The sequence below is a fragment of the Poeciliopsis prolifica genome, unplaced genomic scaffold (genome assembly GCF_027474105.1).
Source record: "Poeciliopsis prolifica strain line A6 unplaced genomic scaffold, Auburn_PproV2 SCAFFOLD010, whole genome shotgun sequence".
Lineage (NCBI taxonomy): Eukaryota > Metazoa > Chordata > Actinopteri > Cyprinodontiformes > Poeciliidae > Poeciliopsis > Poeciliopsis prolifica.
This window is the reverse complement of record NW_026562385.1, coordinates 12,636,198-12,659,308: the sequence shown is the minus strand read 5'-3', so window position 1 is coordinate 12,659,308 and position 23,111 is coordinate 12,636,198. Positions and strand designations below refer to the sequence as shown.

Below are 23,111 nucleotides of genomic sequence, written 5' to 3'. Positions count from 1 at the left end.
ATCTCACTGAGTAGCTCGGTTGCGGTCCTTTCGGTCCTGTTGATAACATAATTTCAGGATACTTTGTGAAAAGCCCAAGTCAGAACTTATTGAATTTTTACCATGTAGTTACACACAAGGCTGCATCTCTATATGAAACCACCAACCAATGAACTCCACCCGTTCTGTCTCCCAGTGGTGCTGGATGAGAGCAAGCGCGTGGCCAAGCGGCGCCTCATCGAAGAGAACCGAGAGCGGAGGAAGCGGGAAGAGATGGTGCGGACGCTGCAGATGAGGCCGGAGCCAGACAGCGCAGAGTGGGAGCTGATCAGGATGGTGACTGAGGCTCACCGGCACACCAACGCCCAGGGCTCCAGCTGGAAACAGAAGCGCAAATTTCTGGTGATTTGTAACTTTGAAGAGAAGCAATTTATCACTGGAGTTTCAGGGTCGCCACATGCGGTGATAACTTGCTGTACAACTCTGTTTGTAAAGTTTTCGCTTTCCAACGGCGATTTTAGCGGATCATGCAAAAACAAAATCGAAATTTTTAAGATTCACTTAATTATTGGACATTTTTTACCAAATCAAAGGAGGAAAAAAAACTTCTGCTCAATCAAGTGTTGTTAAACCAAAAATATTAATTCTTAATAATTTCTTTCTTTAATTTTTACATAAAGTCTATACATGCACAATTACTTAGTGCAGCTGTTTACAGAAACTAAATTTTTTTGTTAAATTCTTATCACAATGTTAGAATTTTTTTAAATCAAATTTAAGCAGCTAAACGTTTTAGTAAACCATCATTACACAGTGCAGCCTAACATGCTTTATCAAAATGTTAAAACTTTTCAAAGGTCCTTCTTATTGTACCAAAATAGTAAAGTGAAAGACAAAGCTTCGAGAAAACGTTCTACTGATGAAAACCCAGCTATAAAAGTTTGAATATATTGTGGTGATCAATGGATACCTTCATACACTGAGTTTAGAAAATGATGGTTACCACGCAACCATTTTAACACAAAAGCAAGCAGTTTTACACATGAATACGTTTTTATGCAGCGGTTTAAAAAGGGAAGGACATTCAGGTCTGAAGAACACGCTGTGTGGGAGAAGCACAATGACTGCTGCTGCTTCACAGCCTCATAGCTGCTTCACTTCAGAACGACCCTGATCTGTGCAAACAAAGCTTTGGGAAAAGAAAAAAAAAAGTCCTCATTGAATATGTTTGAATTTTCAAAAGAGTGCGTGCATGAGTTTTCATACGTTTTCACCAAAAAAGATTTTAAAAAAAATTTTCATTCATTTTTTGAAGCAATTCAGCAGCTTAGTCCAAGGTTTTCTCCTCTTCGACTGCTGACGGCGTTACTGTGCCATTTGCAGGCGGACGACATCGGCCACGGTCAACTGATGCTCACCTCGGACGGAGATAAGGTCGACCTGGAGGTCTTCAGTGAGTTCACCAAGATCATGACCCCTGCCATCACCCGCGTTGTTGACTTTGCCAAGAAACTGCCCATGTTTTCAGAGGTTGGTGGGAAAGGATGCTGAATCTGGTTATACATGAAACAGTTTGTGGTGCCGTCTTTTTCCATCCCGAGCTCAAACGTGCCACTTCAGTTCTGGAAACACTGGTTGTTAAATCAGAACTAAACAAGCCAAAGTAGGCATTTATAATACATTTGCATTTATTGCCATTGTACATGCAATAGCAGCCTTACAAAAGTTTTACCTGCAAAGTAAAATAAAATAAAATTAAGTTTTTCAAATATTGTTGCAGATAAAAATCTGAAAATGTAGCATGCAGTTGCTACTAGCCCCCTTTACATTGAAATCCACAAATCTGACTCTATTAGAAGCATTTCACATCATCATGAAGTTCTACTCAGAATGTTGCAGCCACTTTCTTAAATCTGCTGCATTATGACTTGATGTGAAATACGCAATACAATACAATGACATGTACAACACAGTAGGCCTGTCCAGCGCTATCACTGTTGGGGCCTAGCTAACAGACTGGGGGCGGGTCCAGACACCCCATTAACACTTAAATTCACAAATTTATTACCATACTTATTTTAATTCAAACAAAAATTGTTGAAAATTCAGTAACCCTGAATTCCTGTGCACCTGCCAGCTGCCTTGTGAAGACCAGATCATCCTGCTGAAGGGTTGCTGCATGGAGATCATGTCGCTGCGCGCCGCCGTGCGCTACGACCCCGAAAGCGAAACGTTGACGCTCAGCGGCGAGATGGCCGTAAAACGTGAGCACTTGAAAAACGGCGGGCTCGGGGTCATTTCGGACGCCATATTTGATCTGGGCAAAAGCCTGGCACAGTTCAACTTGGACGACTCCGAGGTGGCACTGCTGCAAGCTGTGCTGCTCATGAGCTCAGGTGAGGCAGCGTCACCTTTTATAGGAAGGACTGCTTGAACCGGCTGCAATAAACATGTCATATTACTAGCTCTTCTTTCTGCACTGGCTTCAGATCGGTCGGGGCTGATGAGCATGGAGAAGATCGAGCGGAGCCAGGAGGCCTTCCTGCTGGCGTTCGAGCACTACATCAACTACCGTAAGCACAACATTCCCCACTTCTGGCCAAAGCTCTTGATGAAGGTCACGGACCTGCGGATGATCGGCGCCTGCCACGCCAGTCGCTTCCTCCACATGAAGGTTGAGTGTCCAAACGAACTCTTCCCGCCACTCTTCCTGGAAGTCTTCGAGGACCAGGAAGTGTGACATCTCGCCCCACCGCTTCGGGGTCGCCAGTAAAGGAAGCGTCGGCCATGGATGAACGTCATAGGAAAGACTGGATTTTGTTTTCATTTGTGAGAACGTGCCCTGTTCATTTTTCAGTTGTGTATTTGCCCATTTCTGTCAAACACAAGACTTGACCTTCTGCCACCAGCAAACTCTCATCAGCATCATGAAACAGAAACCCAGGTGTTCTACAGCTGGTAGTGTTTCAACACTATGCCATAAACGTGCATCTATATGCAAATCCAAATTGCATCTATGAGGAGGCCTGGACTGGTGTCACACCTAATGCAAACTGTGGGGCTTTGCTAGCGGCACACCTTAGTGAAATCTCAAGCACCTGTCTTCGAGGGTTTTTTCTTGTCCTGGGCCTGACAACCGGCACTTCTGACAATCCCCAACAACCATCCCGCTGACCTCCCACCTCCCCGACATCTCCAAGAGCATAAGCTTCCACTTTCAATCCACTGTGGCCCTGAGAGTGTTCGTCAACCTACCTCCGTCACACAAACCTTCACACTAAGAAACACACTCACAGAATGTACATGCACAAAAAAAACAAAAAAACAGTGTTACCTCATTTCTTGTCAAATGTATTTCTTTATTTATATTTGGTGGGGACGGAGGGGCCAGACGTAGTTGAGTTAGAGGATATGGAGCCATGCACCCCACAGTTACCCATATGCTACTGACAACTGCTGAGAGAACAGCTTTGTTTCAAACACTAATCTATAAAACATTATTTGTACTACAAGTCTTATAGCCGAGGGCACTACAGCAGTAGTGTCGTCACATCCAGTGTGTCACCAGATGTGTTGAACATCGCAGTGCATTCTGGCAGCACTAAACTGTGAGTATGTATAGAGTCAGTCTGGGCAGATAAAACGGTTACAAAGTGCAGAAACTCAACATCGCAGTTCACGACTCCTTCCTCTGTTCGCTGATTGGCCCTGTTGTTATTCACCCTGAGAAATCAAAGCCAATGGGAGAAATCCCTGAGTGGAGATGAGAATTGAGTGGAAATGCATAGGAAGGCAACGGCCAGCTTCTTCAGTCTTTTGGGCTTCACTTGCAAAGGTTCTCAGATCATATTTACATATTTTTAGGGCTACGAACAAATTTGTTTATATATGCATATCCCAATTGGTGCGATTTATGATTTCCAAGCAAATAATCTGAATAAATGTGTAGCCTATTCGTCTGAAACTTTAGAGATCTATCTCCTTTATTCTCATTGATGAAATATTTAAACAATTACAATAACACATGGAGTGCTTTGTGTTGTTTTCTACACATTTCTATGTGGTAATCACAGCTTATGTGTGACTTTTGTTAGTGATTTTGGTAACTTTCTCACTTTGGCTGTTTTTAGTTGATTTTCAAGATTTTATCTAATTTTATTGACACAATTTTGCTTATCACCACAGTCTGTGTCCCAGTAAAGAAAATATGTAAAATTATGCAAAATAACAATCTTTATTGTTTTGCATAATAAATAGTATGTTATTATGCAAAAAAAATGCATTTTTTTTTTGCAAAACAAATTATGCATTTTTTCTTAATAAATGAAGGAAAAAATAACTGCTTAAAAAATTATCTGAAATTGTGCACCATTCAATTCAAAAAGACGTTTTTGATCCCGAAGAGAAATTAAATGTTATTGTAACTCATATTCATTCAAATTCTTCAGAGATATTGTAAACTGTGATGGTTGCTGGCAGGAAGGATCCCCTGTAGCAGTCTGTATTACATCAAATTTGAAGAAGCCTCTGACTAAAGACACTCTCATGGTCTTAGTGAAAGCACTACCAGCCCCAAATTTAATCTTGCAAATGACCTCAGCGTGTAGCAGTCAGCTGATTTCATTTTCTTTCTTTGACAGACAGAAATTAGAGACGAGGAAACTCTGGAAAACTTCTTGATCAAATCAAAGAGGATTGGGTCGCTGTTGCCCATCAACTCATTGTCCTTCCAAACTTCAGCCTTTTCTTTACACTTTGATCTCGTAGGTTGATGACGAAGTCAGTGTGTTCACAGAAAGCACTATTTTTATTCAAAACATCTCAAAGCTCTTCAGCCACTTCCAGCCCACGCAGGGTGTCTGCATGTAGAATACCTCACCCAACTCAGACCTCCTGATTCTTCACCTCACAGACACACGTTCACTTTCCAGATGCTTTTACTCTTTCTCATTGGCTTCTGTTTTTATTTTTGTATTCCTTTCTGATACGTTGTGGGAAGCAGCCTCTCAGTCTCAGTGTGTCCTCATCTTGAATCCCCTGGTCCGTTTCCATCCTGGTGGATGGTTGGTAGGGACCTGTCCCACCCCGTCTGCCCCCCACCCGACCCCTCTGCCCCCCACCCGACCCCTCTGCTTGTAACTGCCTGAAACCAACAGACTCTACCTCACCTCTCGTCTCCATGGAGCCGCCTCTAGGAACCCAACACGATCACATCCGCCAACCTAACACACATTTGGAGTTGTACGCCGTACGTCCCCACTGTGAACGGAGAAATCATTTGCACCCGGTTTGTTTTTCTAACTGCCCCCGTGGGACCAAGAGTCGCTCTGAGTTCAGGTTTTTCTTTCAGAACCTGAACTCGATGGCGGCCTGGTGGTGAAGGACTGACGGTAAAATGAATGAACTTCAAATAGACCGTGACAGTGCTCTGGCGGGTGGAGCCGTTTCGGCCCCGGTCGGGTCAGGATTCTGACGGGTGACTCAGCAGTTTTTCAAAGCACATGATGGACTAAATTCCTCCATGGAGAAAGGAACATCCGCGCCTCAGAAACCTGCAGGGAAAGAAACTCTGTGAACCACGTCTCTAGCTGCCAATCACTACAAAAAAAAAACAACAACAAAAGACTTATCAGGTTCCTTTTTTGCACTAAAACCACGCTGTCTGTATCCTGAACCAGTCTGGACTCTTTTCCTCTCCGTCTTGTCCTCCTGCTGTTTTCGTCTTTCACTCCATCCGGTGATTCCGGACGATGAGGCTTGGAGCGCGGCTGTTAGATGTAAAAAGCTACATGAGGTTTAGAGCTCATCATCGATCCGCCGAGACGACGTTTGTTGGCACATCTACGTATGCTGCGGTTTGAGGAAAAGAAACCATCATCATCCTTCCACTTCCTGTCTTCTTCTGTGTCGTTTTCGGCAGTAGTACCATCGGTTACTGTTGATCACGTGACTTTTGCGATGTCGAGAAAAGTGTTTCCATTGAAGTTTTGCAGAGTTGCAAAGTTTGATACGGCCGAAAAAAATCACCACATCTCGTCTCAAAAGCTTTTTGTCGAAGAACACAAGTTGTTTCTTTTTTTCTTCTTCCAAAATTTGCGCAGTTTTACGGTTAATGAAGCGCAGCTGCTGATGCTAATCTACGTTGTGGCTCATTTGACATGCACTCACAAACACACACACACACACACACACACACACACACAGAAAGCGGAAGAAGTTAAACTGATCCACACCGTCTTGGTATCACTGAGTGAGCGCCGTCACACACACACACACACACACACACGCAGACAGCTGCCCTGTCGCTCATCCTGATATGTTCATGTGCCTCACATGGGTGCATTATTACACTTCGTAGTGCTTGCAGAAATAGTCATACAGCTAATAACTCTTTCACGATTTTGTTGCATTACAACTAGAAACATCGATGTGTTTCACTGGGTTTCATTTGACCAGCACCAAGTTTCACATGATGGAGGTGAAAGTTTGACATTTTTTTGAAAAATCGGAAATAAGTCGCACCTATTTGAACATTTGGGGAAACGCCGATATCCAGTATTTATGTTGCTGTTGCAGCTGATATTTGACATCATTAAACCGTGTTCCAAATGATTATGCACGTGATATTTTCCCAGGTTTTCTCAAACGTTCATTGCAAATGATGGTCAGTATAATTTTCAAGTCATGAACTATTACAGTATAAATCAAAATTTACTGAACAAAGCTTCCCATGAGAAATTACTAGAGAAATTATATAGAAAAAGTATTAACTATGCACAATTACCTGCCAGTCCGTGGCTAAACAAACACATCCCCACAGCATGACGCTGCCACCACCGTTATTTTCAGAACCATTTTATTTGTGTTGGTCTGGACAATAAACTCCCAGTAAAGTACTTTAGAAATGTTTGGTTGCAATATGATATGGGACAAAGTAAAAAAATAAAAAGTATGAATGTTTTTGCTGTGGACTATATGTAGTATACATATAAATATCTGTAAATATTTAAAGCGACATATATACATATTTATATATTTCTATGCACTCAGGCCCATTCAGATGATTTCACCAGGTGACAAAAGTCCGGATGAAAATCAGCAGCGTTTCTCTCCGGCTGACATGACCACGCTCGTTTGACTCGTGGAGATTACCAAGTAACCTTCTCAGTCCGCCGACCTTTGACCCCGCCTGCAGATCGAGCCGTCTCTCTCCACTCCTTTCTTTTTTCTTTTTTTTTTTCTTCTCTTCTTTTTGCTTTTTGCTGAGTTCGAGGGTCAGCGCTCCCCGGCGGTGATGCAGATGTGAGCTGACAGCGCCAAACGGTCGGCGGAGGGAAACCACAGCAGCACTCTGGAGTCCAGAGCCCAGCTCTGTCTTTAATTTGACATAAAAATGATAACTCACTCCAACCCAGGATGACTTTACAACCTTTAAAATGAAGCCTCAGAGCAAATCAGGTGTTTGTTTGTTGTTGAGGTTTTTTTTTTCACTTTTGCAAAGGGAGAATTGTGATTTCTCTCCCTTGTGTTTACAGTCGTCCAAACTGTGAATCGGATCCTAATCTCTGCCACTGCACCAAACCGTAACGGCTGAGGCGTTCTCCTCCTGACTTACCCAGGAGAAACGGTTCTGTCTCTAGCTGCGTCTGTCCTGCACCGTCCTCCTGTCCTCTGTCTGTGTTCTGCCCACCGCGCTCCTCTGAGCTCTCATTGGTGGAGGAAGATATGACAATCCCTGCAGGAGTGTGTCTCCATGTGGAATGTAAAATACTGCAATATTGTGATTAAAGACACATTGTGAAATCTTCAGGCTCTTGTCGTTTTACTGGTTTCAACCAACCGGTCAATTGAACAACATTGTTTTTTTAACTTGTCAGTAACTTTAACGTGTCCGTATCAAAACACGTCTGCCTCTTTACCTGCAGGGAACGCTAGAACGGTTTCAGTGCTGTGTTCATTTTTGACTTTTGGACATTTTCTGAGTTTGAAAATTTCAAAAATCATTTCAGCTTTTGAGACTTTTCTTATGTTTTTTCTAGAAACATGAGAAACTTGTCTTTTCTGACAAATTTTTGACTTTTCAGACTTGCACGTAGATTCATTAAAAAAAAAGTATTTTCAATCAAATTTTCTACTTTCCAAATTATGAAATTTCCCTGTTTGTTTCTTAGATGATTTCTGAGTTGCTTGGTAGAAATTGACTCTTTTTTTCTACAATAGCTCTAATGTGCCGTCGTTCAGCTCTCTGTCCTGCTGAATGCCGTACATCCTCCATTTCCCTTAGAGTGATTTTAACACAAAGTAGTGTCTTATAAAATGACAAACTGAAATCTTTTGCGTACTTCTCTGTTCTTCTTCCAGGCAGCGGCGGTGATGAAAGCGGGCCTGTGTTGTCTCGGCCTGCAGCGCCTCTCCACTAACTTTATTTGGGAGCACACAGGCTCTGATTAGTGAATCAGAAGAGCATCATGTGAGACTCAGCTCCAGCAGCTGGACTCATCGCGTCCTCTTAGCAAGCAGCCACAGTTTTTCTCTCCTAGCTGTTGATCTAAAAGCTGAGCCGATTTGGCCTGGAGCCTCTCAGATAACGGCTCAGAGGAAACAGGATCCGTTGTTCTCTCGCTTTCTGTGACAAATTGCTGTCAGCACAATCGGAGAAAAGCATTCTGATAGTTTAAAACCTTTTTTTTTGTTGATGTTTATTGAGACATTTCTTACGTCAAAGTATTTGGCATTTGTCTGTCCACTTTGTGCATCTGAAGGGGAATTTTGTGCGCGGGAAGGCAGCAGTTATTTAGCACTTTAGACCTCAACCAGATGTGACTGATCAGTCTGATTACGGATTTTAAGTGACAGACTGGCACAAAGCTACGGCGGAACATCAGAGAAAAGGAAAAAAAAAAAGGGTTAGGGTTAGAAGTAAATTCCATCCAAAAAAAACATTTTCTAGAAGGAGAAAGGAGAAATTTTTGAGTTTGAAAAGTCGACTTTCGTACATTTTCAGAGATTGACAACGGGAGAAATTCAAACTTTCCAAACTCAGAAATCTCCAAGTTTGTTTTTATAGAAAACTTGTTGAGATTGACCTCAAAATGTTCTCAATTATTTTCTAGCGACTTTTCAAACTCAGAAATGTCCTTGTGTTTCTTTAAAACCTCAGAGTTGTCTGGCAGGAACGTGCTCTTTCAACGCCATCATGGATAACGAGATCCTATTTTTCAGATTTTCCACTTTCCAATTACGGCAAACGTTGCATTAGTCTTTCACATAGCCAAATAAAATACCATCAATAGTGGCTGCAACATGAGCAGAGCTTCAAAAGTCCGTAGACACATGTGAGGCAGCGAGGGTGGAGATCCAATACCAGAAAACATCATGGCCGACGTTCTATACGAGAACAAAGAGTTAGAGGTCAGGATTAACCGCTAAGCCAAGTGATCAGTTTGAACATGGTAACATGGAGCTGTGGGATTAACACTGTGCTCAGGCAGATATTAAATGACCTCCAGTGTTAGGAGTCATTTTAATATGTTTTAAACCGAATACTTGTGAGGCTTCAGAGAACTGAACCTCCACCACACCCTTCTCATCACACAGGAAACTTGTTTGTTGTGTTTTTCTTCAACCAATCAATCAATCAAAAATGTGTTTGCTAATGACAGGTTATTTAGTCTGTCATTGGAAAAAGTGAAATAAGAGAAAAAAATGGAGGTTCAAATTTCAAAGTCAGTCATCTTTGGATGTCGTTAAATAAATAAATAAATATTGAACAAGCAACCGAAATACTGTATGTGGCTCCAAACGAAATATTTAGCTTGCTAACTATTAGCTAAACTAATAGCTAAGTATTCAGTTTGGTGCTAAATATTTAACTTACAACTATAATTAGTTTGTAAGCCAAACATTTAGCCTCAAATCAAACATTTGAGGCTAGATATTTAGCCTCAAATGCCAACTACCTAGCCAGCATGCTAACTGCAGCTAGCAAGCCGGCTTTAGCTTGTGAACTGACTTTTTGCTAGCAGCGTGAACATTTATATTCCCTCTTCCACAATGAGAAGGACTGGCTGTATGAACATTATCAACCCACAGAGATCAACACTGCTATCACACAATCAATACGTAATCAGTGTTGTCAACGCTTATATGATCAATACGTATGTTGATCATACGTTTCAGTTCTGATCCCGGATAATGGAACGGATGAGATGAGATGTGATTGGTCTAAAAGAATCTCTACGGTTTGGTGTTAATCTGCATTCTGATGTGATCTGAAGGGGAAACAGGTTAACATGTTTATCAGTCATAAACCCAAATCCGCACAAGTTCAGTTTACATCCCCCCTTCTTTATTCTGACACCCCCAAATTAAATCCAGAACCAAACTGGCTTTGAAGTTCACCTCCCAAACTCTGTACATTTCACATAAATCTGTTCAGTCACATTGTCTAAAAATGGAAATACGACGGCTCCCCACATTGTACTGCTACCAACATCTATTTAGCGAGGTTTCGTAACAGAGTGTTACTAAACTAAAATATTTTAAAGTATGGGGACAAAAAAGCCCACAAAACAGCATATGTTGTCTTGATTAACCACCAAATAATAACTTGTTTACCATAACGACATTGCAGACGGTAAACTATAGCAATAATCAATGGCAGACATGAATAATCCTGCATCCAGCTGTCAGTCTGTCATCTAAGTCTTTATAAAACCAACAGTAACACATTACAGAAAGTTTCAACAAGTGAAAGTTTCAACATGTTTGAAATATTAACCAGCATTTTTTTTTTTTTTTTTTTTTGCCGAGGGGGTAATTTAAAATTTATAATCGACAGCGTTCATGAACCTGGTTACGTTTCAATGAGGCAGACGGCTAAATTATTCCCAAACCTTCGCCGTCATGGAGACGTCAAATTTGCTCTTAGCTTGTTGTGGTGGAGATGATGTAACAGTGAGCAGCTTTGCTCTCCACCAATCCAAAAATGCCTCTCTGCCGAGACCAGCACAGATAGCCTGTGTGTGTGTAAAGGCTGTTCTGTGTGCATGCGTGTGCGTGTGTGTGTGTGTGTGCGTGCATGTGTGTGTGTGTGTGTGTGTGGGGGGGGGGGGGTCTGTGTGAGAGAGGCTCACACCCCTGCACAGAGATGCAGTCTGACAGGCCCGGACATCCATTACAGATTTTTCCTGTAAGGGAAACATGCTTCCAGGAAATCTCTGAAATGGGTTAGATAGAGCGGGTTTTAGTAGACATTGCTTCTGCGTTTCTTTATGTTGCAGATTAGCATGAATGATCGACTCTTTCACACATTAATGCTGCAGTACTAAAAATAGTTCAAGCAAATATGTCAAAACATATCACCGTCTCATGATGAGGCCTGTCCAGGTGACACATTGTTGTTTTGAGACCATTTTCAAATATGATCATTAATAACGCAAGAACAAATTTTTCCAAGACCAATAAACTTTAAACTTTAATGACACATTTAGCACCGGACATCTTAAAATAAAAATAATAATAATTTTAAAAAAAAAGAAAAACAACAGAAACAACAAATGAAATGAATTGTGAAACAGAATTGTCCTCCAGGAAAAAAGAGAGGCTAGTAGAAACCAAAACACCAGACTGAAGACTTCTGTCATCCAGTTTTTGGTAAAAGGACAGAAAAGAGAAAATGGAAATTATTGAGTTTGTTTTCATTTGTCATGCAGTTTGTGTTTATTGATTACATTGTGAAAAGGGTGATCTCCTTCCTGAGCTGCTATTGCTGTCTAAAGAAACTCACTGACCAGAAATAACCAATCAGAGCCAGGAGGAGGGGCTTGGCGCTGTCAATCATCCTCATGCAAGCTACTTAATGTGCTAACGGTGGGAACAAAACTCAATGTTAAAACTGTTTATTATGTCCTTGCAATGCTAATTAGTATTAGCATCCACAAACTCTGCTTAGACCCTCCTCCTCCTGGCTCTGATTGGTTGTTTCTAATTAGCTCTACCAGCAGAGGAGTTCAGTTTGACCTTACTGTTGTCATATAGTCTCAGTTTCAACAAATATGTAAACAAATATTATTTATGACAGTGACATACCGCAGGCTTAAAGTCATTTCATCGCCTGGTCGTTTCCTGATGGCTGGCCCACTGTCTGTGTGCAGCCCACTTTATGGGCTAATGTATTTCTACCAGTTTGAGAAGAATTTCCCATAAATAGATCGGACACTAAACCCCGTGGCTGATCCATTCATGAAGACTGGTGTTACGTAAGAGCATTACCCTGCTACCCTGGCAGACATGTCCTTGCTTCAACTTGGTCAGAGGAATAACAGTTGGGTGGGCAGAGATAATACAGGACGGAGGGCGGAGGCGACCCGCGTCAGGGGGTCTTACAGATGCATCCATGTGTTTAATAAGAGATATCATGATGGACCCTGTTCAAACTTTGAGTTTTGGTTTCATTGCACGTGCTCAGAGAAATTCTGTTATGTAAGAAATACGCCCGAAATATGAGAGCATGTGATTAGAGCGACGGAGAACGTTTTATTGAATTACATACATCAGCAGGATCAATGCAGGAGAGATTGGATCTTCCAATGAATGAGAGACCATGAGAAAAGATCCGTTTAAAGTACAAGTCTACCCTCTAGTGGCGGTCCCAAAATGGTAACGCCTTTGTCGTCAAGGTTTTATTAATGCTTCAGTCACAAAAAAAAACTTTAAGATAAACTTATTTTGTGTACCATAAATTACTTTAAAGAAGCAGTATTATGTATTTTCCAGGCATATGGAGCCATTTTGTAGAACCGTCAAGTAACTTCAGCTCTAAAAATGGTGTGTATCAAAAGTAAGTTAAAGGAAATTTGTAATTTAATGCCTTTAAATTGGGCCTCTGTCTCTTTAAGAAGCTTCTGCTCTTTCTGACACTCCCTTCAGCACGTCGGTACTTCTCATTATGCTGTTCACAGCCGTTGTTTGGAGCGTTGGACTGAGAAGTAGCTCTTATTTTTCTCTTTTCTATGTGTTTCTTTTGAGAGCCAAACTGTTTTTGAAACAGTTTCTCAAACAGAATTTGTCCATACTGGTTTGTTAGCTTCATGCGCTGATAATGAAGACTCAGCTACCACTTTGGAAGGACTATCATACCAAAATATCATCTACAGACATGTATCGTTAAAAAAAAGAAGAAGAAGAAGAAGAAAAAAAGAAAAGAAATTTATATAGTCTGCCTGAGATGGACCAAATTTTAAATTTTTGGCCTTTGGCCCATAAACTATTTGGCACAACTTACTGATCTAAGCAAAACCAAAGCAATCCTGTATCGCCCTCTTCAGGACAACATGGTTACCAACAGACGGTCATGTCCTGCTGTTTTCAAAGCTGAATAAAGTCGAACAGTCAAATTCTAATGTAGTAAGTTTCAAACAAATCAACAATGGAAGACGAATAAAAGTTTTGCCCCACTTCAAGGACAAAACGTGAGCAAGAAATTGTAAGTAAGTAAACCGCTGTGCAATAAAAATCAACCTTATAAACCATACAAAACTTATTTTTTGTAAATAAAAAAGAGATAAAAGTAGAAGCAATTAAACAAAAAGACGACGGTATTATTTTTACATTTTTTTATTTCATGTATGAAAAGAGAGCAATTACAATCCCAAGAGTCATTAGATAAAGTGCACTTCATCAAAGCTGAGTCAAAATTGTAAGTCTTCTGATTTGACCAATTGGGCTGCACCGTCAGTGAAGTACACCGTGAATCACAAGATATAGGCACAACAGAACACACTGTGACAAATAATGCACACTGAGTAATGCACATTAACACACAGAGACACAGCGTATCCATTAAGGACTGTAAGCAACACTTGGGCTGACAAACATCACAGAGCATGCAACTCAACGATATAAAATTGCATTGAAAATGCCAAAAGTACAAATATGTCCACACTCCACTGTGCAAAAGATGTTGACCAAAAAGTTCAAAACTTGCAGTTGGACTTCCTGACATCCTGGCAGCAGTTAAGTTACATTCGAAGCAGAGTTGCACTGCTGTATGTGAAAGAAACCTTATTTTGTTAACGGTTTTCTTTTTACTTAGTCTTGGCAAATTAGTCAACAGTTAACTATGTTTATATTGTTAGAAATATTAAAGCGACCTCCCTTATGTCTACACACAGAAAACAAAGCTTCCCTTAGGTTAGCCAGCTTAAAACAGATGCTAATGTTTGAGCTAAGCTACAACAGTTTAATTAACAACTAATTTCATACACAGTACTTTCATATTTACAGACACTTTAGAGCTAGAGGAAGAAGTTGCTACAGTTCTCATCTCTTTACGCCAAACATAAAGCTAGCTTTAGGCTAACTGCCCCAAAACAACAGCGCTTATGCTAAGCTAAAAGTCATTTCTTTATTCAAATTATTTAGCTATTAATAACCCTAATTACACAATTAGGATAATTTTGCTGTTTTGGAGAGCGATATTTACAACATTAATCACTTCACTGGTTTCAGGTTTGTCGGAAAACTACAAATCGCTGCATTTATGCTAAGCTAAAAGGCATCGTCTACTACTCGATTCTATGAATACAAATGGCTTAAAATCATTTTTTAAAATTCTTCGTGTGTCTTTTGCGGACCGATATTCTATATTTTTATTTTACTATTCTAATAATCAAATTAATTTGTATTTTATTAAAATCACTTGAGTTCATGAGCAAAGAACTGAAGGACTTTTTTTGTTTTGTAGCCAGACCAAATCAGAATGCTCCAACTCTCCCCATACACGTTTCCTTATGCATGACAATTTTATACTAATTCAATATTGTATTTTTGTCCATGGACACAGCTGAGCCTAAAATGGCTTTTCTCATCGTTACCGGGCCAATTTCAAAGTTCGTCTAACTCCACATCTCAAGACAACTCTGTTCGTTTTACATTCTCTGCATCAATTTAAATTCTGTTTCGTTTTCTGTGATAAACCACAAGAAATAACTCAAAAATACGTCTGAGGCAGATTTCTAAACGTGAGTACAATACAGTTCAAAAAGTCCAGGAGAGACATTAGGCAAAAATACTGTAATAAAACCCTGTAGTTTCCACATTAAAAATCACAGTGGGAGGGGCTGTGACTGAGACAGGAGGCAGTGTTAGCAGGACAGGGGCCGATATGAGGGGCCCATGGATAGAAGGGTGGAGGACAAATTAGGCTGGATGTGACAGTAACACTATCTAAAGTTTCACTATTTCTTATAATATTATATTCCTATTAACTAAACTGATCAAGAAAACGCAGCAAACCATACGGAACATGATAAATAACTACTGAACTTTGATAAATCTAATATTCAGAAAATATCTAACAATAATTAACCCGTTCTACGCTAAACAAGTTATAAGTAATGTTTATGAAAAAGGGTCATTTCATGCAAACTCACCTGAACTAACTTTGAGTTATTGACAGTACACTTTCCTGAAGACGTTATTTTAGTTTTTGTCGCCATTAGAACTCTTTGTAAATGAATAAGTGAATTTTCCAATTTAGCTGAAGTTAAGTAGAAAGCCTGGAAGAATATCTTTAAATTCACACGACAATAAAAAATTTTAGATTTTTTTTTTTTGTTTGTTTTTTTTTCACCTGATCTGAATTGGGTCAGTGTATGACCCAGAGGTATGTTCCTTTCAGTATAACTAAGACACAACACAGGGCAGCGTGTGTGTGTGTGTGTGTGTGTGTGTGTGTGTGTGTGTGTGTGTGTGTGTGTGTGTGTGTGTGTGTGTGTGTGTGTGTGTGTGTGTGGGAGGGGGGGTGTTAATCTACTGTAGATACATCACTTCCTGTTATCGCCCTCGGTCAAAACCTTTCACTTTGTCCTGAGCTTGTTCTCACCAGCCTGTGGGCTTTTCAAGCTTCAAACAAGCGGAAAGCAAACAAAGTACAGCTGAGCATACTTCATTTTCCTACGACACGTTTCTGTTTACTCGCGTCTCTCATTTGTTCCAGAGTTTCCCCTCGGCGGCCAACCTCTGGTTCAGCCGGCAGAGCTGCCGCAGGAAGCCGTCGTTGGGTCCGATCTCTCGTCTCTGCCGCACCATGGCCACAGCGGTGTGGACGTCCATCTTTTGGTGAAGCATGAGGTAAGCGACGACCAGGGTGGGCGAGCGGCTGTAGCCTTCCCTGCAATGCACGTACACTTTGCCTGGAGGAGACGGGAAATGCGAGCAAGTTCAGTTTGTTGGAAAGCAAACTGCACCTCGGAGCGAAAACGTTTGTCAAAAGGTTTCAGATCCGTCGCATTTCCAGTGAAGTGATGCGTGTCGGAGTTTGTGTTTGCCACGCTGTACCTTTTCCACTTTTGTATGCCAGGGCCTTCTTGATGAAGTCCGCCGCCTCTTCGAAGTAGACGCTGATGTCGAAGTGGTCGGTGTCGTTGGCCGGGATGCCGTGGTAGGTGATGCCTGAGCCCGCGTAGAACTCGGCGTTGGTGTTGACGTGCATGAAGGAGTTTCCCTCCGCTGCGTTCAGGATGTGACTGACGCCCAGGCGCTTGAGGCGCATCACGTTAGTCGCCACAAATCTAAACAAGAAGGCAAATCTGTAAGGAGCATTCTTAAGAATATGAATTTTGCTGAATTCAATTTTAGGGATGCACCGATGGCAGTTTTCTGCCGATTGTTGATCTTTGCAAAGTCTGAATCTGCCGGTTTAGATCTCCCAAAATCAAGGAACTCGGTGCAACGCCTTTCTTAATATCAAGAGGTTTAGAGGCTCAGGTCTGATTTTTTCTTCAAGCAGAAGCACATATGAACATGAAACTGCGACATTTCTCAGTGTTGTTTAACTCCTGAGTAAAAATTCAACATATGACCTAAACATCCAACTTAACATATATGAACAGATCTTCGGGGACTCATTCTTCCCTCCTCCGCCTTCTCCCTGCATCCCTTTTGAGCTGGAACAAAGTCGTGCTCCATTTAACCGTGAACCTCTGCTGCTGCTGCGGCGCTTCGCACCTCCATCCTCTCAAACCCAAAGAGCTAAAAATAGTCACCGGAGACTGAAGGCAACACAGCAGAGATGAAAACATCCGCCAGGCAGCCAGGCGTGGGCGCGTCTTCTGTTCACCCTGCTCCACCGTCCTATATGTAGTGGTTCCCTGCATGGCAACCGTGACCACTGCTCTTCTGTGTTCTTTAAATCTTTTGACACGTAGGTGGAATTATAAAAAAGAAAATGACACCTTAGAGTTTGTCTTTCATGCTTCTGTTTTTGCCATGAAAAGCTGAGAAGTGCATTTTCCTCTAGAACATTCCGACTCAAGCGCCTCTTTGCGTTTATGTACGGTTTTCAAAGGAGACGGGATCATTTCAAGTCTTTATTTTTTCTCTTAAAAAGCACTGAGTGTGAATATGTTTTATAAGAAAAAATTTGTTCCTGCATTCACTTTGCCAAATATAATTCAGCGAAACTCAAAATGTGGTACAAACAAAAATCAGAAAGTACTACCAGAGTCATACTTTCTAGAACCAGTTATCTGCATTTTCAGCTGCTTTTATTTTGTTCGTATTTTTACCGGTTTTGTATTATGTTTAACTTTTTTTGATGAATTCCTCTCTCTTTGGGCTTGGCTGACCTACTCCCAGCTCCCTCTGTAGATTTTCTACAGTGTGTGTGTATGTGTGTAGGCGTGTGTGCGTGTGTGTGTGTGTGTCAAACTCATTTCCATTTTGGGCTCAAGAAGATCCTGAAAAGAGCCAGTTCTAGCCTAAAATGAATTGATAAAACCATCCATTAGCGAACTTGTAATGAACAGCTGCGTCTGTATTCGACTTGGTTCAAATTTATAATCAAGTAATTGCAGGATCTGTAATCACAACTCAATCAAATTCTATTTATTGCCAAAATAAGCAACATTTTCCATAATAAATCTAATCTATTTTTTGTCCATTTAGATTAGTAAAAAAGTTTTTTTTTATGTCTCTTTATTCAGTTCAACAGATATATGCATCATTTTCATCTGTTACTTAGGTTCTTCAAAAATCAGACGGGTGCTAGCGCTGCTGTAGCCACTGAGTTTTCCAGTGTTCCAGGAAATCTTAATAATTCATGGCTCTTCTTGAGGAGTGAGGACTGCTGGTGTCTGTGCTGCTGCAGCATGTTTAGCATGGAGAGGCTAGTTTAGGCTTCAACAGCTTCACTGATAGGCTAACTCCAGTTAGCCCAAATTGAACACAACCGCAGTGTTCTCCAGCGTCCAATCAGATTTTTTATCTTTTTTAAGCACAAATTGACCCCCCCAATGGCCCGATGGAGGCGACGTTGTCATCCATCGCTGTTCGCGGATGTAGCTTGTGCATCAGCTTTACGGGCGCACCAGAAACACGAGAACACAATGGTTCCTGTTGGAACCTCTGTATGTAAAAATAAAATTTGATTAATTGTTTTCACATTTTTATACCCGCCACATGAAAATCACATTAAATCCCAGTAAAAATAGAATTTCCTTCCTGCCGCAGGATTCAGTAAGTACAGTGAGTGAAATGTGGAGCGTGGCTCCGGGGACGCTGTCCCCCTGCAGAGGACAGGTGAAGCACAGCAGCTATTTTCAGCTGCTCTCACAGATCCTGGTCTGATCTCAGCTCCTTGAGCTTTGAAGAAGATGCTCTCGGTTTGTCACAGAACATCATCTCTTCGCCGCACGAATGTATGTTTGTTCCACAAGCAAGAGAAGCGGCAGGCAGAGGGCTGCACTCACTTTAATGAATTCATTTTCTAGAAAGATGTGGAGCTTCCATGTTAGACCCTGAGAGAATGCAATTATTATTATTATTATTATCATTATTATTATTATTATTATTAAATTTGATCAGTAATATAATTGCAACAAATCAATTGTCCTACATATGTTTTCCAACATCATTTTTAAACATCAAAATATCTTTAACAATAACTTGCTGAAACCGACTGACAATAATTACAAATCAATAAGAGGAATAAACCGAGATAAAAGACATTTGATTCAGTTTCATTTAACGAGAGTCTTGAATAATGACGTGACCTGAATAGGAACACTGCAGGTTGCTTCACTCATGACACACTTAAAGATGGTTTCCATAAAACATGGCTGCGGGACTCACGCGTTGCCGATGTAGATCCGCGGGTGAACCTCGTGGAAGTGTCTGGTGGGCCAGCTGTAGAAGCCGCTGTCGTCCGTCAGCAGGTCGTTGAGCTGCTGCAGGGAGACCTCGAAGCTGGACATGTCCGGGAGCGGCGGCTTTGCGCCCCGCTGCTGTTTGCTCCTCATGTCCGCCGAGGCGTGCCGGAGGACTTCCAACAGGCGCATCTGGGGGGGCAGGCAGGTGTCGGCTTACAGGGCTTGTGGTTCGGCGGTCAGCTGTGTTTCCACGACGGGCTGAGCTGTGAATACCGAGCTGCGGCTCAGCGCCGGTGCACAGATACAGGGGCGGAGCAAGTTCTGTCACGGCCCCTACCTGTTGTAGCCCCCCTCCCACCCTCCTAGAATAAAGAGGCTATTGGTGGGTTATTGTTAATTTATTACAGTGAATTGTTTTTGTGAACTATGACGAATTTCCAGTTATCAAATACAAAATATTTAGGATCAGAATATTATAATATTAATATTAGAAAAACATTTTTAAGGGAGAAAACTGGTTTAAGGTTGTTCATTTCAAAAGGTGTCAAATGATGTTGATGATGCTTAAAGTCTCCAAATCTGTCCGTATTGTTGGGATTGCTGGTTTCACTATTTTCCCCACAGTTTGTTCAATGAGAGCATCTATAAATATCACTTCATTTGAAAATATGATTACATGCAGCCATTATGTGGAGTTTAGTGACATAAATCACATGAACATGTGACTGGTGTCCTAAAGAGTCATATTTGAAATAGGCATGTTTTTCAAGAGCAGTATTTTCATACCTCTGACCACTAGATGGCAGCAACGTGCTTCCAGTCGAATCCTTGCAATTGTAAATATGAGTTTGTGCATCTGTGAACATTAACTCACCAAAAGGCGTAATCAGAACCATGTAGCTATTTTCCAGAAATGTTTCTACCAACAAAAAAAAGAAAACTCCTTCATGTTACCATGGAGACAGTTTCGGCTGTAAGTAATGCTTTCTAGGAACGAGGCCTTTCTGATGTTCGACTGAAAAAAGACAAATATTCACTGTGCAAGAAATAGTATTTATTGATTAACAGACTTAAAGGAAACAATTCAGCGACAGGCACTGCATTGAAGGTGGGAATGAATCTAAAGTGCAAATGCTGCACAGTAAAACTGGGGAAGGAGAAGAAACCCTGTGCTTCAGCGCTCAGCTGTTGGGGAGTCTGACTTTGAGGGCAGAACCGTTTCAGAGAAAGACGAGACGAGGAGGAGGCAAGATATGGACGATGCAGAAGTTACTGAGTTAGGTCAGGAAATGATGGCCAATTTGAAATGCCAGACCAGCTGGAAAGAATGTCCCGGTAAGAAAACCCCAAAAGGTAGCAATGAATATAGTTGAATATAGTTGACTACAGTTGATACGATGCCATTAACAGGAGAAATCTGTCCCTATAAAAAGAAAAAAATAAAACATTAAAAATCTCCTTTTTGACCAAATTCCTATGGTTTACCCTGACAAACAATTAGGGCATCGAGTGTTTTGAGTAACTGCTTAAAGTTCAATGTTCTGTCTTCTATATAACTCCTCCATATCTCCATCCTCTGAAAACGTGCACTACTTACTACTCAACAATCAGGATGTTGTTGAAGGTATCAAGTGCTAGCTCTGAGCTAGTAGATAGTAAGAAGCAGAACTCCCCCCCAGAGTCGCGTTGGCCTTAGCAAAACTCGGGCTGCAACTTCGCTGCACGACAGCGAAGAACTTTCAAGAAGCTGTCGATCTTGTGCGAGTCGCGGCGAAGGCAGGACAGCAGGAAGTTGAATTTGTTTAGTATGGTGATCCGGTCCTGGCCCAGGTCAGTCCCACCGGTGTACGGCAGCAAGGAGATGGCTTGAGCGGCCGGACCCATCTGGAACAGAGGAAGGCCGTTGAGGTACAAGTGGGGAGCATTTTATCAAAAACCGCACTAGGTGTAAGAAATCTTGCTCACCTTGCCAGACAGTATGTCCAGACCGTCCGTCAGGCTTTTGGAATGCTCCTGCATCTCCTGGACCTTGCTTGCTATGCTGCTTTTGGCCGGGTGAGGCAAGGTGATGGCGTTGGTAGACAGGACCACCAACGGATCCACCCAGGCTTGGAGCAGGGAGCGGGCCAGAGACATCAGATCTGACTCCTGGAGAATAAGCCAGAACAACAAGGAGGTTGTTCAAAGACCAGTTTCTCAGTAGGGAAAAGCTCACGAAAGAGCAAAACCCAGACCGACTTACAGAAACTTGCAGAGCTTGCTCTTTATCATTGGGCGTCTGTAGAACTGAGGTGTGGCAGTCAGCAGGACGAGGCATCTGGATCCTACCGTAAGGAGGGAAGTGAGAGTCCTAGGAGAAGTAAAGGGTGATTGTCACATTGTCCAAAAGACAACATCTCTGAACATTATCAAGAACCAGCAGACCTATAAGAGTTCACTACATCTAGTGAAAGCCATAGAAGAGATCTGACTGGATTTAATCAGGCAGCAGTGAGGTCTTACCATCTCTTGGGTGAGCAGCGTGCTCAGAGAGTGCATTTTGTCGGAGCGCTGTGAGGCTCGGTCGAGCAGGTCATTGATGGGCACGGCTCTGCACATGGCCACCAGGTACACGGCTGGAGCAGGACGCAGGAGACAAGACAGCTTTTAGACTCTGAGCTCTGTAGCGTTGGTGTCTAAATGTGGTTTGTTTCTGGTAAATCGTATCACTTATCACCAAGTATATGTTAGCTACCGGTATCAAGGTGTTCCAGCATTTAAAGAAGTAGCAGTTTGACAGTCACAAAATGTTTCAGGCATCTCATTTAGAGGAAGCGCTCTCCCTTCCCCATCTGTTGCTGTGCACTGCCAGTCAGATGGCTGAAGAGAGGCTGCTAGGCTTTTCCCTGAGTTTTCTCCCAGCAAAGAAAACTTTGACTTCTAGTTGCAAAAAAGACACAGACCGTGATAATACGGAAACTCAAGGTGTGTCAATGAAGGCTGACAACTCAATTAGTTTCAAATGTAATAAAAGCGTGCAATCAGCACTTAATAATTTGTAGTTTTAGTGGGTTTTATATACAAAATTATAAGAATTTTTAAAAGTTTGTGTATTAGAATCAATTTACAGCTGATCAATCTGTGTTCTTTTTTCATTTTAACTAGAAACCATGAGATCGTTGTATTTTTGCTCAGAGTTACGATTGTGTAAATTCTCGTTCCAGCCAAACTCTGGGCTTGGCTTTGGCTTCGTTGTGGTTTATCTTTTTATTGAAGAAGCTAAATGTCGGCCAGATTTATATTTTAAAATCCAAGAATATTACATTTTAAGAAACTGATCATCAGACTTCCATCGGTGGGTTTCACCTCAGTCCACGTTTCTTGTTCTTGCAGCTTAGGAAGTTGTCTTCATAGACTCACAAACAAATGTATTTTCTTCATTTTGCATAATATTGCATGAATCTTTTTTGTTGTTTTTTGGGGTTCTTTTTTGTTAAAACACAGGAAAAAAATAATAAAAACCCATCTCACCTGTGATGAAGAGCTTTCCTGCGCTGATTCTTCTCTGAGCCATCGTTCTCTCGTCTGTCCTGCAGGCTCTCAGTCTCTTTCTTCTTCTTCTTCTTGGCCCTGATGCCTTTTTTTTCGCTCTTTTGCTGCATTTTGCTCCCATTTTATAGTTCCTCGGATCTGACACTTTGTTTATGGAGCAGTGGGATGAGTCTGCACTAATTGTCCAGAACTTGCTTTGACCAGTTTATAATGAGAAACATGGTGGAGGGGCTTTGAATGGATGCAACAGGATGAGGTGAGGTGCCAGTACAAACACCTTGCGTATGCGTGTGAGTGTGTGTGTGTGTGTGTGTGTGTGTGTGTGTGTGTGTGTGTGTGTGTGTGTGTGTGTGTGTGTGTGTGTGTGTGTGTGTGTGTGTGTGTGTATACGCATGGTGTAGAAGTGGAAAAATTTCCTCCCTCGTGTTGATTAAAGTGATGAATAAAAAC

At 41.6% G+C, this 23,111-nt stretch overlaps 3 protein-coding genes across 7 annotated transcripts in view; 1 reads left to right on the top strand and 2 right to left on the bottom strand.

Moving 5' to 3' along the window:
* LOC129363329 (thyroid hormone receptor alpha) overlaps positions 1-7,786 on the top strand; it is a 60,364-nt gene extending 52,578 nt beyond the window's left edge. For all 5 annotated transcript variants that reach the window (XM_055035360.1, XM_055035362.1, XM_055035364.1 and 2 more), the window contains 4 exons: positions 176-381; positions 1,363-1,509; positions 2,117-2,375; positions 2,469-7,786. In XM_055035360.1, the coding sequence (XP_054891335.1) occupies positions 176-381; positions 1,363-1,509; positions 2,117-2,375; positions 2,469-2,719 (863 nt within the window). In that variant the 3' untranslated portion in view covers positions 2,720-7,786. The remainder of the gene's footprint in view (positions 1-175; positions 382-1,362; positions 1,510-2,116; positions 2,376-2,468) is intronic.
* A 5,794-nt stretch (positions 7,787-13,580) lies between these two features.
* On the bottom strand, positions 13,581-19,406 carry LOC129363330 (dual specificity protein phosphatase 3-like). The gene is made up of 3 exons (XM_055035365.1): positions 19,114-19,406; positions 16,321-16,553; positions 13,581-16,175 (listed from the first exon to the last, which is right to left on the bottom strand). Exons 1-3 carry the CDS (start codon positions 19,317-19,319, stop codon positions 15,967-15,969), a joined length of 648 nt encoding a protein of 215 aa, XP_054891340.1. The 5' UTR covers positions 19,320-19,406; the 3' UTR covers positions 13,581-15,966.
* Positions 19,407-20,162: 756 nt separating this feature from the next.
* Positions 20,163-22,771, bottom strand: prl (prolactin). The gene is made up of 5 exons (XM_055035748.1): positions 22,641-22,771; positions 21,633-21,745; positions 21,373-21,480; positions 21,096-21,278; positions 20,163-21,014 (listed from the first exon to the last, which is right to left on the bottom strand). The coding sequence occupies exons 1-5, from the start codon at positions 22,681-22,683 to the stop codon at positions 20,823-20,825; spliced, it is 639 nt and encodes a 212-aa protein (XP_054891723.1). The 5' UTR covers positions 22,684-22,771; the 3' UTR covers positions 20,163-20,822.
* Positions 22,772-23,111: the final 340 nt, after the last annotated feature.